Source organism: Emys orbicularis, chromosome 6, assembly GCF_028017835.1.
Source record: "Emys orbicularis isolate rEmyOrb1 chromosome 6, rEmyOrb1.hap1, whole genome shotgun sequence".
NCBI lineage: Eukaryota > Metazoa > Chordata > Testudines > Emydidae > Emys > Emys orbicularis.
This window is the reverse complement of record NC_088688.1, coordinates 41656717-41672880: the sequence shown is the minus strand read 5'-3', so window position 1 is coordinate 41672880 and position 16164 is coordinate 41656717. Positions and strand designations below refer to the sequence as shown.

Sequence of the window (16164 nt, the reverse complement as noted above, 5' to 3'; positions counted from 1 at the left end):
AGAATAAAGCTTTATATCAACAAAAATAGAAGATAATGATAGAACTGCAAGGATCTTAGCTTCTTCACCTGTTTCACCCAACCCAGGAGACACAACTGAAATTAGGAAAGAAGTTCTTAAATTACATGGTACATGATGATAGTTTAACATAAAAATAAAAGACAAAGGTGTCATCAATGCAAATCTCTCATCCAATAACACCCTCAGGAGCAAAACACCTCTCTCAAGTCTGATTCTTGGATCTTCTGCCTGGAAGCAAGATAAACCCAAATCATAGTAAAGAGAGTTTAATTTAGACAGTATATGTTAGTGAGCTATCAGTACAATAAAAGAAACTGTAGAATAAAAATGATTATTTAATTTTGGGGAATGTATTTTTTCCTCATTTTTAAATTAATTCACAAAGAATAATTCAACCATGTCTCTTTTAAGAGAGATACAGGTCAGTATTTTTTCTAGATTTGTAGAATTTCATAACAATTCACAAATAAAATCACTACACAAATTTCATCACAGTATCTTAGAATGTGTTCATACAATGTGTTAAGTTTTGTAGCCCGGTGAGACTTAAAATCAAATTGTTTATTTATACAATAATAATTAAAAAAAAAAATCTAAAAGTGACTGGTTTTCCCTTGTGTGATACATTGTCTAAGAAAGGCATGAAATACACTAGATTTCAAGATGCCCACCTTGCTGATGTACCATTCCAAAGGATCAGTTGCTTCATTGAATATTCAATCCCTTACTCAATAGGAAAGCTTTCTCGTTTGGTTTACACTGTAAGAAATTTTGGAGTATATCCATCCCATCCAAAGATCCTCCAGGTTTCAGGATAAGGTTTCTGTATTTCATTCCAGCCTGACAGAAAAAGTAAATCAGAATGTTAATGTTTGTGCAATTCTCTAAATCAATAACAAATAAAGGAAAGACAGCTTGCTGATCATGGTAGGAGCTGCCTCTCTTCTCAGTCTCCCTTAATACTAAGGGCCAAAGTCTGGAGTGTATCCTAGAGACAACCAGGGCTATGTGGCCAGAGTGGGCTCAAGTCTGCGGGGGCCTCCATCAATTCCTGAAGAAGAAACCTCTCTCATGTTGTCTTATAGCATTTATGTAGTCACAATCCTTCCATTTGCCTATGGTCTGTAAGATGTTCTCCAAGAGGCAGCATGCATACAGTGCTTTGCCAAAATCCAGGGTGGATGGGTTATCTCAGAAGACTGCCAGACACGCCAAGGGGACCTTAAGTCCACACTCCCCTAATTCAAAATCCTTGGCTATCAGCTCCCAACTGAAGGAATCCCTATCTGCAGTATTGGGGGATAATAAGGATCTAAATTATCCTAAATCATTATCAGAACACAAACACATCGACCTTAACATTAATTTTAAATGTGTTAGGTAACAAAAACTTATTCCCTGCCAAAACCCAAGTTCAGGGGGCTTTTCCACAACAGTCTGTTGCCTAAAGCACATGGATTTGTTACAGCACCGACAACATCACAAGTAATGTTAAGAGTATTGTTATTTTAACCAACAGTTGAAATATGATGCTAGAATAGCAAGTAAGGACTTCTCTTTCTAATTTTAAAAACCATTTAAATTCTTTTACATATATTCATATGGAATTAGTAATTTAATGAAAATATCACACAGTACTGAGCTGACAGGTTTTATGTTTTCAGGTACCTTGTTTCTATTATAGTACCTATTATGCCATCTCATAGAAGTGTTAGGTGTGAGAGGAATTTTTGTTTGGATGCAACAACAGCCAAGCACCAACACTGCTTCTGTTTAAGTGGACACCTTCAACAGAATTAGCCAGTAACTCCTGAAGCAATAATTAGTTATCAGAACTACCTGAGCAAGAAAGGCGAAGGGAATGTTAAAACATCTGAAGTCATCTTCAGTACTAGTTCCCATTCATAGTTAGTTAATGAATCTTCCTATATCATTTTGGGCCCCTGAGATATGAATGCCAATGGGAAGATGTTTCTTTGCATGCGGGGTTCCTAGATCTATTTGGCTTCCTGACTGAAGAAAAATTAGGATAAGGTGCTTCCTTGTTTGTCATAAATAATACATCACTAATAGGTTGTCTGTTGATAAGACTATACAACTTCTTGATAGCTGTGCTGATGGACTAAGTGAAGGTTCTGTTGATTGGTTGAATTCTACGGTTTGATGAGCATCTTTTTGGAAACTCTACAGGTCTCTATGCTGTTGTTTCATCCCTTAGCTTCATTTCCCATCACATGGTCTCTAACACATCGAAAAAACTGGCTATAGTAGTTGGACTACTGTGGTTAATACTGCTGTTTCTTTACCATCTTTAAAGCCCATTCTCTGAGAAAAGCTTCAGTAAATGGTCTTTCCACCGGGATTCCAAGATAGGTTGAGGCAGCAGGAGAAAAAATTATTTCCAAACCTCTCATGATTTGACTCAGAGCAGCCATGTCTGCCCTTAATTGTGGATTTAGGCCTATGATACGTCTGGAAGCTCCTGTATGGCTTTCCCCCATGCACCAGAACCATAGCAATTCCGCTGTGTTTTGGGCTTTCTATTCCAATGGAGGGAAAAGAAGGGAAGAATTTGCCCCTGAATCTTTAACATCTCTCTTTAAAAACTCTGGGAAGTGTATTGAGGCTACCCTGACTTATCAGGTGCACTGTCTGAATAACTTATTGAAGAGCGAACATACTGAAAGTGCTGCTTATATTTTACTGCTTGAGTTAGTCTCCGGAAGTCTAATGCAGAATCGAGCCTTTGTTCTTTGGAGAGTAAAGAGTAATTTGGAAAAAAAATAATCTGTGGTATCAGTGGAACAAATCTTTCACTACATCATACAGGTAATCACATCTCCCAGTTCTTGAGAGAGTAGAGATTCCTCAATAAAATCTATAGGGATTGAGGAGTCTGACAATAATAAAGCTACAGAGTTAAGAAGAGTATGAGTGATCATTAAAAATACAGTTTCTAACGCTCAAGTGGTTAATGTGATAGCTGCTTATGCAGGAAGAGAAACCTCAGTTTCATTCTGACAGGAAGAGGTAAGCTGAGGTTCTAAAAACCCCAGTCTTGTGATATGCTAGTAACTGCCTTCCTTTCATGAATTTCTGAAATTGAAATTATTTGAGATCTTATTTGAAATTGCTTCTGTAGTAAAAAACCTAATTGGGCACCTGGGGGTGGCTGTTTTTGTTTGAAATAAGAAAAGATTTAATCTTACTAGAGTATCTGATATTTATTTACGGAGGGTTGTTGGTCCCATCAGGGAAACTCTATTATGCCTCTAAAGAATGCAACCAGAAAGGACAACAGGTTAAACAGATCTGATTTGGAGATGAGGTTACTTTAAGAAAAATAAGCCTTCCCCAAGTAGCTCACACATAGTAGATCCTTCTTAAGAAGTTATATGAGCAGCTGAACAAAGATAAAAGATCACAGACTGTAGTGAAATAACTATTTTTCTCCTCCTCTTCATAAAGAGAGTTTCCAGAAGGCTTCGGACTAAAGAAAGGCACCAAGAACCTATGTAGCTGAAGCACAGTGAATATCCATTTGGTAGTGGCATGATAATTTAAAAGATAACTTATTTTTAAGCCTCTCATATAAAGAGAAAAAAGTCCAGAAAAAAGAACAAAACCCTAAATAAAACTCACTTTAATGCATAGGGAAAAACAGAAGTCACAGAGCAATTTGGGGAAATTTTGAATAGTCAAAACTCTAAGCCATCTTTCAGAGGCTCTCAGAAAATGGATTGTGCCTATGCAGAGAGAGAGCACACGGAACAGAAAAGGAAAGACCTAAGGGGCTAGATCCATAAATGGGACGTAGATTCAGCGTTGCAATACCTAACTATTAGGTGTCCCACGGTCTAGTGGAATCCACAGCACTGAGTTAGGTGCCCAGGATCCCTATACAATGCATGGGGAGAATCAGGTGCCTACAAATGGGATTAACAAAAGCCAGCATGTTGAACAGGGAGCTAATTAAGGTACCCACCAGGAGAGGGGTGAAGCCTAAGCCCCACTCCTCAAAGGGAGTTAGGCACCTAACTCCAGGCCAGAGGCAGGTGCCTCTCTCCTCTCAGCATTCACAGCCACAAACCCTCTCATGGAGTTAGGCACTGAAACCCTTTCTTGTAAAAAAGGGGGTGGGGGGTAACGCCCTTATAACTTTAGCTCAGTGGAACAGGGACTTGAATCTCCCACATCTCATGTTAGTGCCCTAACCGCTGGGCTATAGAACCATTCTCACTCTCTCTCTCTCTCTGGCCTGCTGAATATTTATATGTAAAAAATGGAAGAGCTTCACCAGGAGAGATCGAGACCCACCTCAGAGCCCAGTGGGCAGAGGATTCACCTGAGAAGTGGAAGTCCAGGGTTCAAATCCCTGTCCCCATCAAGCAGAGGTGGAGGATTTGAATCTGGGCCTTCCACACCCTGGGTGAGTGCTCTATTAGGTTAAAGGTTATATAAGTGAGGTTTGTACCACCACAACCATGTCCTCCTCCATTTTTTGTGAGGCTCAATCCAGTAGGCATGCTTGAAGTACACCTACCAGATCGGGCCCCACAGGTGAGAGAGGCAGGGAATGATTAGTTTGAGGACCCACTGGGCCTTAGGCATGAGATGGGTGTATACCCAGCGACAGAAATGTAGGCACCTAGGGGGCTTTACCAGTAGCAATTTAGGCACCTGCAGGATTAGGCAGCAGCTGCACAAGGATTCTGAGGATCTAAATTTTGAATTTAGGCATATAAATGGCAGTTGTCCACTTTGTGGATAACCCCTTTATGGATTTAGCCCAAGGTCACAGAGGAAGTCTGTGTCAGAACAGGAAATTACATACAGGTCTCTCAAGTCCCAGGCTAGCACCTTAACCACTAGAACAGCCATCCTTCCTTCCTTTGTGCTGTGAAGAGAAGTGGTCAAGGCCTACAAAGGAGTAAAGTAGCAGCTCTAGAATGAACCAATAAATTAAGATTCCCTTTTGAGGGAATGTATTTTTAAACCTGCCAAAACCAAAACAAAGAAACCAAAACACAAAATGCTTCAACTGATCTGACAGAGTAGTAAGTTATACTGTGCTGCAAAAGGGGAGGCCCAGAATAGATTTAGATTTCCACACTCTGAATGGTAATTGCATAACAAAACACATAGGTGAGTTGCTATTAATGGAGAGAGGTCACTGGTATCATACAACTTTTACAGCAGCAGAACATGCATAATCTTTTATCATGAGACAGTGTGCTCTCCCATACTGTACAGTGTAAAATAAAAGGGAAAGTGGAAATCATCTCCTAACAAACCACAGGAGTCATATCTTATACAAGTTTTAAATATTTAACTTTATAGCCAAGAATTGTGTAAAACACAAATGCCCTTAAAATACAGATTTTCTACTATGAAATTAAACCATTTATAAACTTTTTTATTGATGTAGTGCATTTGATACATACAATAAGAAAGGCCTAAAATGTTAAAACCTACTGATTTGCTAATTATAATAAATCTAGTTTGGAGCTTGTACAATAGCTAATTCTGAAATTTAAAAAAATTCAGTAATGGTATATACTAAAAAGCTAGTTCCTATCTTACCTTTGGATTCATAATTCCTTCTTGTTTAAAGCAGCTATAAAAAATATCCATGGAAAAAACTTCACTCCACAGATATCCATAGTATTGGCCATCATAGCCACCTACCAAATGTCCAAAAGTAGCCGGCATGTTTGTTCCTTAAAAAGCAGATAAAAAATGGTTACTAACTTTTCCATAACTGTTGTTCTTTGAGATGTTGCTCATGTCAATTCCATGATAGGTGTGCGCATGCTACAAGCACTGTTGCTGGAGATTTTTCCCTTAGTGGTATCCATCAGGCTGGCTCTAGTACCCTCTGGAGCTGCATGCTCATGCGGCAGTATAAGGGGCGCAGCGCAGCCAGCCACGCACCCTCTCGGTTCCTTCTTACCGTTAACTCCGACCGAGGGGTAGGAGGGTAGGTTGTGGAATGGACATGAGCAACACATCTCAAAGAACAACAGTTATGGAAAAGTTAGTAACTGTTTTTTCTTTGATTGCTTGCTCATGTCCATTCCATGTTAGGTGACTAACAAGCAGACCATCAGGAACACCGCTCTCCCGAAACTGGCATCGTCCCTGGCCTGTTGTTGTGATGGTGTAGCAAGATACAAAAAGGTATGTACTGATGATCAGGTTGCGCCCCTATACAGATGTCCTGGATTGGGACCTGTGCAAGGAACACTGCCCCGATGAAGCCTGGGCTCTTGTGGAGTGAGCAGTTAAGATGGCCAAAGGTGGGACATTTGCCTGCTCATAGCAAGCCTGAATACAGGGGGTTATCCAGGATGAGATCCTCTGGGCTGATACAGGTAGTCCTCTCATCCTTTCCGCTATTGCTACAAAGAATTGTGTGGATTTCCGGAAGGGTTTAGTCCTCTCCATTTAAAAGGCAAGGGCACGCCTAACGTCCAATGAGTGAAGCCACCATTCCTCAGAGCTCTTGTGAGGTTTCCGGAAGAAAACTGGCAGGAAAATGGCCTGGTTGTTATGGAATTGTGACACCACCTGTGGCAGGAAGGCCGGGTGGGGGAGCAGTAGGAAAACACTATGTATGGCGGTTCTGATGTAAGGGCCTTGATTTCAGAGACCCTTCTGGCTGAGGTGATCGCCACCAAGAAGGCTATCCTACAAGAGAGAAACAGCAGGGAGTATGATGCTAGCGGCTCAAAGGGGGGACCCATAAGTCTCCACAGAACCAGGTTTAAGCCCATGGGGGGACTGGCTCGCAGACCTGAGGATAGAGCCTCTCCAGCCCCGTGAGAAACCATACCATCATCTTGTGGGAGAACACTGACCATTCATCGATGGGTGGAAGGCTAAGAGATGGCTGCTAAGTGCACCTTGATAGACGTGAGGTCCAGGCCCTGCTGCTTTAAGTGGAGCAAGTAGTCCAAGATAGATTGAAGGGAAGATTGAGACGGAGAGAGAGCTTGTTGAGGCACCCATGTTGAGAAGCGTTTCCACTTGGCCAGGTAGCCCTGGTTGATGCCTTTCTACTATCTAGCAAGTCTTGCCAGACCTGTTCCAAGCAAGCCTGTTCCTCTGGATCCAGCCATGCAGCATCCATGCAGTTAGGTGCAGGGAGGTGAAGTTCGGGTGAAGCAACCAGCCATGGTCTTGTGAGATTAGGTCTGGACGGAGTCGGAGTGAGAGTGGAACAGCTACTGACAGATACAGGAGCGTGCCAAACCAGTGTTAGCCAGACCACGCCGGGGCTATCAGAATAACTCTCACCTTGTCTCATTTGACTTTTAGGAGGACATTATGAACCAGAAGGATCGGGGGAAAGGCATAGAATAGGATATCTGTCCATGGCACCAGGAAAGCATTGGAGATGGAGCCCAGGCTGTGCCTGTGCAGTGAGCAAAACTGATGAAATTTCCTGTTCTGTCTCGTAGCAAACAAGTCCACCTTGGGAGGCCCCCACCTTTGGAAGATGAACCCGGTGATTTTCAGGTGAAGAAACCACTCATGGTAAGTGGAAAAGGATCTGCTGAGGTGATCCGCCAGTACATTCTGGGGTCACGGTAGAGGTGACGCCTCAAGATGAATGGTGTGCTTTGCAGAGAAGTCTCATAGATATATGGCCTCAAAACATAGGGCCAAAGATCGGGTCCCTCCCGACTTGCTGATATAGAACATGGTTGCAGTAGTGTATGTCAGGACTTGCACCACCTCACCTAAGATCTGGGGAAGGAACACTTGGCAAGCTAAGTGTACTACCTTGAGCTCCCTGATGTTTCTGTGCAGGGAGAGTTTTTCAGGACTCAGGGCCTCTGGTCGCAAGAAGTTGTTGTGGTAGGCTCCCCACCTTAGGTCTGAGGCATCTGAGATTAAAGCTACTGACAGCTGAGGGGTAGCAAAGAGAACCCTCATCATTACCAATCTTGGGTCTTTCCACCATTTCAGGGAGGCGAGGACTAGGGGAGGAACTGTAGTGTCTGCTGGGGGAATATACTGATGCTAGCCACATCTGGAGGGACCTAAGGCGCAGTCTTGTGTGTTGAACCATGTAAGTACATGCCGTCACGTGCCCCAGTAGCTTGAGGCAAACCTGAAGCAGTGACTGGTAATATTGGATATCAGGTCCAACATGGTCCGGAATCAGGCCTCTGGTAGGAAGGCCCTGGCTTGGGTCAAGTTGAGCATCACTCCAATAAATTCTATATTCTGAGCCAGGACAAGAGTTGACTTCTGTTCGTTTATCAGCAAGCCCAGTGTTCAGGAGGTGGCTTGGACCGCGCTGATGCTGATCTGAACTTGAGTCTGTGACCAACCTTTGATCAGCCAGTTGTTGGAAATATGAGTAGACCTAGATGCCTCGCCATCTGAAGAAGGCTGATATTACCATCATACACTTTGTGAAAACCAGGGGCTGCCGATAGGCCAAAGGGAAGAGTGGTGAATTGGTAGTGGCACTGACCCACAACAAACCTGAGAAATCTTCTGTGGCCACGGAAGATAGAAATGTGAAAGTATGCGTCCTTTAAGTCGAGGGTAGCGTACCAGTCTCGGCTAAGGAGGTCACGCAGAACATCAGTTTCTTGAGATATCTGAGTAGGCGAGACAGGTCCAGAACAGTCTGGAAGCCTCCTTTGGAATTAGGAAATATCATGAGTAAAACCCCTTTCCTCCCTAGTCTTGCGGAACCTCCTTCACAGCCCCCATTTGTAGGAGAGATTGCACAAGCAGTTGCTTGTGAGAAGGGTCCCTGAAGAGAGGTGGGAGGGAGGGGCGGATAAAATTGAAGGGTATAACTGACTGTCACTGTACTTAGAACTGAACAGTCCGATGTTATCTATGACCATGCTGGGCTGAAATGGGACAGACGGTCCAAAAATAAAAAGGGGAGATGGATCTGAAGCAGTGATTGGTAATAATACCCTCAGGTGCATCTTCAAAAGGCCCTGGAGTATCTCTGAGACCCCAGCTGGGAGGTTGAGGTGGATGGAAGTGGTTGGCACCACTTAACCTCTCCCTTTTCTTTTGTAGGGCTCTTGTCTTGGAGGCACCAAGAAATGAGGAGGCTGCTGGGGCCTGAAGTGCTTCCTGGAAGCCAATGGAGCATAAAGGCCTAAAGATTGTAGGGTGGCCCTTGAGTCCTTCCGGCTGTGAAGTCTTGAAGGGGAAGTCCTGGGCGGACTGTTGGACCTTGTGAGGAAGCCCCAAGAATTGGAGCCAAGAACACCACCTCATGGTGACAGCGGAGGCCATTGTCCTGGCGGCCGAGTCGGCTGCATCCAGAGCCACCTGGAGAGAGGTCCTGGCCACATCTTACCCTCTTCCAAGAGGGCAGTGAACTCCTGCCTTGAATTTTGGGGCAGAGAGAGTTTTTAATTTAGCCAGGGAGTACCATGGATTATAAATCGTATCTCTCCAGCAAAACTTGCTGGTTAGAGATACATAGTTGAAGGCTACCCTTTGAATAAACCTTTCTGAAAAAGTCCAGTTTTTTGGTGTCCTTTTGTTTAAGGGTAGTGCTTGACTGGCCCTGCCTGTCCCTCTTGTTTGCTCCAGACATAACCAGGCACCCTAGAGGAGGGTGCAAGTACAAGTATTTGAATCCACTCGCTGGCATATAATACTTCTTCTCTTCTCTTTGAGATGGGGGGCAAAGGAGGAGGAGTTTGCCACAGGACCTTGACCGGTCCTATCATAGGCTCATTGATGGGTAAGGCCACCTTGGAGGGAGCTGCTTCAGCCAGGATATCAATAAGGCTGTGTGATGTCTCTTTAAAGTCCTCAATTTCCAGACCCAGGTTTGCTGCTGCCCGCTTCAGGAGGTACTGATGGGCCCTGAAATCATCATGCGGAAGCAGGCTACTGGGTCCTGCAACAGCCTCGTCTGGAGAGGAAGAGGAGGCTTGCACCAGAGGAGGGGATCCCTCTTCTTCTTTAGCCTCAATGACGTCCAACAGAGTTGTCATAACTATAAAGGGAAGGGGAACAGCTCTCCTGTGTACAGTACTAAAGATGACAGTCTTCAGAAAGCTTGGGCGGCGGCACGGAGAGGGAAAGCCACTGGTCAATCAGCGAAAAGGAATGCTACGCCATTGTGTACGCGCTGGAAAAGCTACGCCCATATGTTTGGGGACGGCGTTTCCAACTACAAACAGACCATGCTGCGCTACAGTGGCTTCATACCGCCAAGGGAAATAACAAAAAACTTCTTCGGTGGAGTTTAGCTCTCCAAGATTTTGATTTTGAAATACAACACATTTCGGGAGCTTCTAACAAAGTGGCTGATGCACTCTCCCGGGAAAGTTTCCCAGAGTTAACTGGTTAACAATTGTTCTTGTAATGAAACATATTGTTAGTTTTTATATAATCAGTAGTATGTCTAAAGGTACATGTGTCTTGTTAACTCTGTTTTCTCCTAGAACTCCAGGAAGAAATCACAGCCAGTGTGGAACCGAACGTCCAACACTATCTGTGATTTGGGGGGCGTGTCATAACTATAAAGGGAAGGGTAACAGCTCTCCTGTGTACAGTACTAAAATCCCTCCTAGCCAGAGACTCCAAATCCTTTTACCTGTAAAGGGTTAAGAAGCTCGGGTAACCTGGCTGACACCTGACCCCAAGGACCAATAAGGGGACAAGATACTTTCAAATCTTGGGGGGGGAAAGGCTTTTGTGTGTGTCCTTTGTTTAAGGGGTTGTTCGCTCTTGGGACTGAGAGGGACCAGACATCAATCCAGGTTCTCCCCATCTTTCTAAACAAGTCTCTCTTATTTCAAAATTGTAAGTAAAAGCCAGGCAAGGCGTCTTAGATTTACTTTGTTTTCTCAACTTGTAAATGTACTTTTTACTAGAGTGCTTATCTTGTTTGCTATACTTTGAACCTAAGACAGAGGGGGTTCCTCTGAGCTCTTTAAGTTTGATTACCCTGTAAAGTTATTTTCCATACTGATTTTACAGAGATGATTTTTACCTTTTTCTTTAATTAAAAGCCTTCTTTTTAAGAACCTGATTGATTTCTCCTTGTTTTAAGATCCAAAGGGGGTTTGGATCTGTATTCACCAGGAGTTGGTGAAAGGAAGGAGGGGGGGGAAGGGTCAATTTCTCCTTGTTTAAGATCCAAGGAGTTTGGATCTGTATTCACCAGGGAATTGGTGAAAGGTTTCTCAAGGCTTCCCAGAAAGGGAATTCTTGAGATGGTGGCAACGGACCAAAGCTAAGCTGGTAAATAAGCTTAAAAGTTTTCATGCAGGCCCCTACATTTGTACCCTAAAGTTCAAAGTGGGGATACAGCCTTGACAAGAGTCATCTCCTGAACATTGTTACAAGGGTCAGTTGGGGGCCAGTACCAGCAGCCCACCTCTCGGAAACCACCGAGTAGAAACTATGGGAGCGAGGACCCGGTGCCGGGAGGGAATCTCCCAGGGGTTCCAGTAAGGCCACTACATTGGTCAGTGACCTACTGGCCAGGTGCCAGCAGGGGGACTGGTACCGAAGTCCAGTGGCACATAGGCTGAGTACCAGTGTTGAACCTTAGGTTGCACATACGGTTTCCCTTGGAACTAAGAAGAGGAATTCTCTCTTGGAGCAGTACCTGATTCTGCCACCATGTGGTGCCAGGGGTCCAGGGACCAGCAACGGACCATAGATGGTCGGGACACTGGGATCAGGGTTGGCTTGCCACTAGAGGGTGCCAAGAAGGAGCTCCTTGTTCCTTCCTGCTTCTGGATATCAGAGCTGGAAGGTGTTCCAATGGAGTTGAGGGGACCGGGAGAGAAAGTAGGTCCCTCGCCACTTGGAAAGCTTCTGGGATCAACAGAACAGTCAGACTGCTGGTGCCACAGTGGCTTCCGGGTGTCGTCGGAGGGTCCCGCACCAGAGTCAACATTCTAGGCAGAATCAACGGTGATATTGTGTGACAGGAGTGGAAGAATGGCCTGGCATGGATCTCACTGTGCTGCCTTCCCCACGCTTGTCTTTCTTGTGCACTGGCAATCACCCTCTGTTGGTTGCTGCTTTTTGTGCTTCTTCCTTGGCACCAGAGATAGTGAACAGTGCCAGGAACAGCTTGGTGCCGGAGGAGCACTTCGCACTGATGCCTAAGTGCTCGGCACTGAATCAGAGCGGTGAGGCTCTGAGGGTGGCTTCCATGAGGCTAGCTTTCAGCCTAATGTCTCTGTCCTTTTTAGTGCGGGGTCTGAAGTCCCAAAAGATCTGATACTCATCCACGTGAGTTTCCCCCAAGCACTTCAAGCAGCTGGAGGGCGAGTCACTCACGGGCATAGGTTTGCCACAGGAGGCACAAAGTTTGAAGACTGGGGCGAAGGAGTCCCTCAACAACAGGAACTATTTACACTATGTACACTAATACTAATTACAAAAACTATATACACTAAACGATGACAACTAAGTACGAAGAGTTAGAGTTCAAAAACCACTGGGAAGAAACCTTGCCAAAGCAAGAAGGGTCATTCAAGTAACTGTCATGGGCAGTAAGAAGGAACTGAGAGGGCGCGAGGCCGGCGGTGCCCCTTATACCAGCACATGAGCGCGCAGCTCCAGAGGGCGCAAGAGCTGTCCCGACAGATACCACTAAGGGAAAAATTTCTGGCATCAGTGCACATGGCGTGCACACACCTAACATGGAATGGATATGAACAAGCTCTTGAAGAAGACAGAAACATTAACAAATTATTAATGTTGAAATCAAATGTAATCATCCCTTTAACACAGGGGTGGCCAACCTGTGGCTCCGGAGCCACATGCAGCTCTTCAAAAGTTAATATGCGGCTCCTTGTATAGGCACCAACTCCGGGGCTGGAGCTACAGGTGCCAACTTTCCAATGTGCCAGGGGGTGCTCACTGCTCAACCCCTAGCTCTGCCACAGGCCCTGCTCCACCCCTTCCCACTCCCTCCCCTGAGACTGCCATGCCCTCACTCCTCCCCCTCCCCCTCCAGAGCCTCCTGCATGCCACAAAACAGCTGATCGGGAGGTGCGGGGAGGGACGGGGAGGCACTGGGAGCGGGGGGGGGGGGAAGCTGATGTGGGGCAGCTGACGTATTACTGTGGCTCTTTGGCAATGTACACTGGTAAATTCTGGCTCCTTCTCAGACTCAGGTTGGCCACACCTGCTTTAACGTATAATGGTGCTTCAGATTTAGAAGGGCATTAATGTATCAATCTGGAATATATCCTAACTGCAAATGGATATTTTTGATGGAATAACATTAATGACCTTTCTTGTCTTATTTCAAAGTAATTACTTCAGTTTCATAAACTGGATTTCTTTTCTAAACCACATTCACCTGATTTGCTATAAGACCTATTGTGAAGGTACTGTATGCTCATCTGAAGCAGTCAACATACTGCATGAAAACTTTACTTTTACGTACCTGGGGTTGCAGAAATTCCCAGAATCTCCATGCAGTACTTGGCATATTCATCTGCGGGGTCAGCAGATGATTTGGTATGAATGGACTGGTCAACCTTGCTCAAAACAATCTGACGAAGAGTCAAAAGACCTAGTGGTATGAGGGCATTTGGTTTATAAATGTTATAGTAATACGCTGGGTTTCTATGGTATCAGCCATCGAAGGATCTCATTGTGCATTATATACATTAATGAGTTAAGCACTGTAAAATCCAGTGAGGACAATAAGTATCATTTTCATTTTAAAGATACAGAATCAAGCACGGAGACTTACCCATGTACACACAGGAAGTCTGTGCCAAAGGAAACTGCCAAGTGACAATAGCTAGGAAGAGGACTTGAGGTGATTGTTGATATTTGACAATAAGCAATTTTAAGTCATTTGGAACTTTCAAGGTAGACACATAGGTGGGCCTCTGTAAACACATGCTCTCATTACTGTTACCTTTGTCCTCTATCCCACTTCCCTTCTTATTGTTTTTTTTATACACACTTGTTGGAGAGCAGGTATAATATCTTTCTATGTGTCTGTTCAAAGCAAGCATAATCCTGGTAGTGGTTTTGGGGGGTGGGGTGTCATCACAGCACATATAATAATAGTCAGGAAGAGATTGTAGCAATCAGGAAAGTATCCAGACTCCCAGTCTGGTGCATTAATTGTTCTTTCTCTTAGTTGAAATGAATAATTAAAAAAAGATTGGAAAGGCTGTTGAAAGGAGTTGCTGTTACAAGCTCCATCTTTTTAAATTGTATTTTTCTCACAGTTTGAACACAATTAAGATATCAGACATTTTTACAGTAAATCTCAGCATTTAAGCATTTCCAAGGTATAATCTAATGGGCCTTTCTTCTATAGAGATGCGCTTACCTCTCAGTAGCAGTCATGGGGGAGGTGGATACACAGTGAAGGAAGAAGAGACCACTATCTAAGGCATATGTCTGTTCTGTATTTCGCAGGATATTGCCCTGTGTCTTTCCTACCATTTCATGAATGCTTTTTGTATGTAAAAGAAAAAAAGATACCTGTATTGGCCATTCTAGAGGCAGCAAGTTTCTCAAGAAGAGCATCTGCAACATGGCTCCCATCTTTATAATGTTTTGACATTTGCTGTAGAGGTTCTTTTTCCCATACCCAGTTCTCAAACATTTGTGAAGGAACTTCTACAAAGTCTGTTTCCACATTAGTTCCACTAAATCTAGCAAAGTCGGTCTAACAAAAACAAAAAACAAGCAAACAAACAAAAACACAACAAAAATCCCTCCATTATATTAAATTAAAATACAAATGAGATTAAATCAGATATCTAGTAAAATGTCAACCTATATAAGGTGCCAAAACTGTGATGATGTAAAAACAGGGCAGAATTATAAACAGCTATATTACAAGAAAGATCAATGTTAAAATAGCCTCAAACTTTAAAAGAGAGGGAACAAGAAAAATTAAATTATAAGCAATGAGAAAACTAACCAAAACAATATATCATGCAGTGATTCTTAGTCACAGGAACTCAGAAACAGGTCTATTTTTCTTACTCTCTCTTACGTGACATATTATAGCAATATAATTACATTTCAGCATTGCCCCATGACATCAGACAAGAACTGGGGCTGTCAAACAATTTTTAAAAATTGCAATTCATTGCGAGATTAAAAAAATAGTCGGAATTAATCGCATTTTAATTGCACTGATAAACCATCAAAGAATACCAATGTAAATGTATTATAAATATTTTGGATGTTTTTCTACATTTTCAAATATATTGATTTCAATAATAACACAGAATACAAAGTGTACAATGCTCACTTTATATTATTTTTCATTACAAATATTTGCACTGTAAAAAAGAAACAAAAGAAACAGCATATTTCAATTCACCTCATACAAGTACTGTAGTGCAATCTCTTTATCATGAAAGTGCATCCTACAAACTTAGAATTTTTTTTTTTAACATAACTGCACTCAAAACCAAAACAGTGTAGACTTTAGAGCCTACAAGTCGAAGCATGAAGGGGCATACGAATGTTTAGCATATCTGGCACGTAAATACCTTGCAATGCCGGCTACAACAGTGCCATGCAAACACCTGTTCTCACTTTCAGGTGACATTGTAAATAAGAAGCAGGGGACATTATCTCCTATAAATGTAAACAAACTTGTTTGTCTTAGTGACTGCCTGAACAAGAAGTAGGACTGACTGGACAGTGCAAATATTTGTAATAAAAAAAATATTAAGTGAACACTGTACATTTTATATTCTGTGTTGTAATTATAATCAATATATTTGAAAATGTAGGAAAACATCCAAAAATAGTTATAATAAATTTAAATTGGTATTTTATTAACAAGTGTGATTAAAACTGCGATTAATTGCGACTATTTTTAATCTAATTTGTTTTGTGTTAATTGCATGCATTAACTGCAATTAATTGACAACCCTAAAAATAACTCTAATTTACTCAATATAATTACTTTGTAACATGCTACTAAATTTTGTTCTATCACAAAAGTAACTCAGGGACTAACTTGTATAATTGCTGCATAATGCCATAGTTCTAATGCATTTAAACCTGTTTCAGGGATTTCATTTGACTCACTTATCCTGTTAAGCACTATCCCTCCAATTTTGTAGGAGTATGCTGGAGCCTGAAATACTGCACAATATTTTTGAACTAAGGGGTGCCACTGGG

The 16164-nt window shown here is 42.9% G+C and overlaps 1 protein-coding gene across 1 annotated transcript in view; it reads right to left on the bottom strand.

The window, feature by feature from the left end:
- Positions 1-726: 726 nt before the first annotated feature.
- Positions 727-16164, bottom strand: part of NLN (neurolysin) — a 59004-nt gene continuing 43566 nt past the window's right edge. The window contains exons 10-13 of the mRNA XM_065406625.1: positions 14500-14686; positions 13439-13567; positions 5605-5741; positions 727-861 (exon numbers count right to left, since the gene is read on the bottom strand). Of these exons, the coding sequence (XP_065262697.1) occupies positions 727-861; positions 5605-5741; positions 13439-13567; positions 14500-14686 (588 nt within the window). The remainder of the gene's footprint in view (positions 862-5604; positions 5742-13438; positions 13568-14499; positions 14687-16164) is intronic.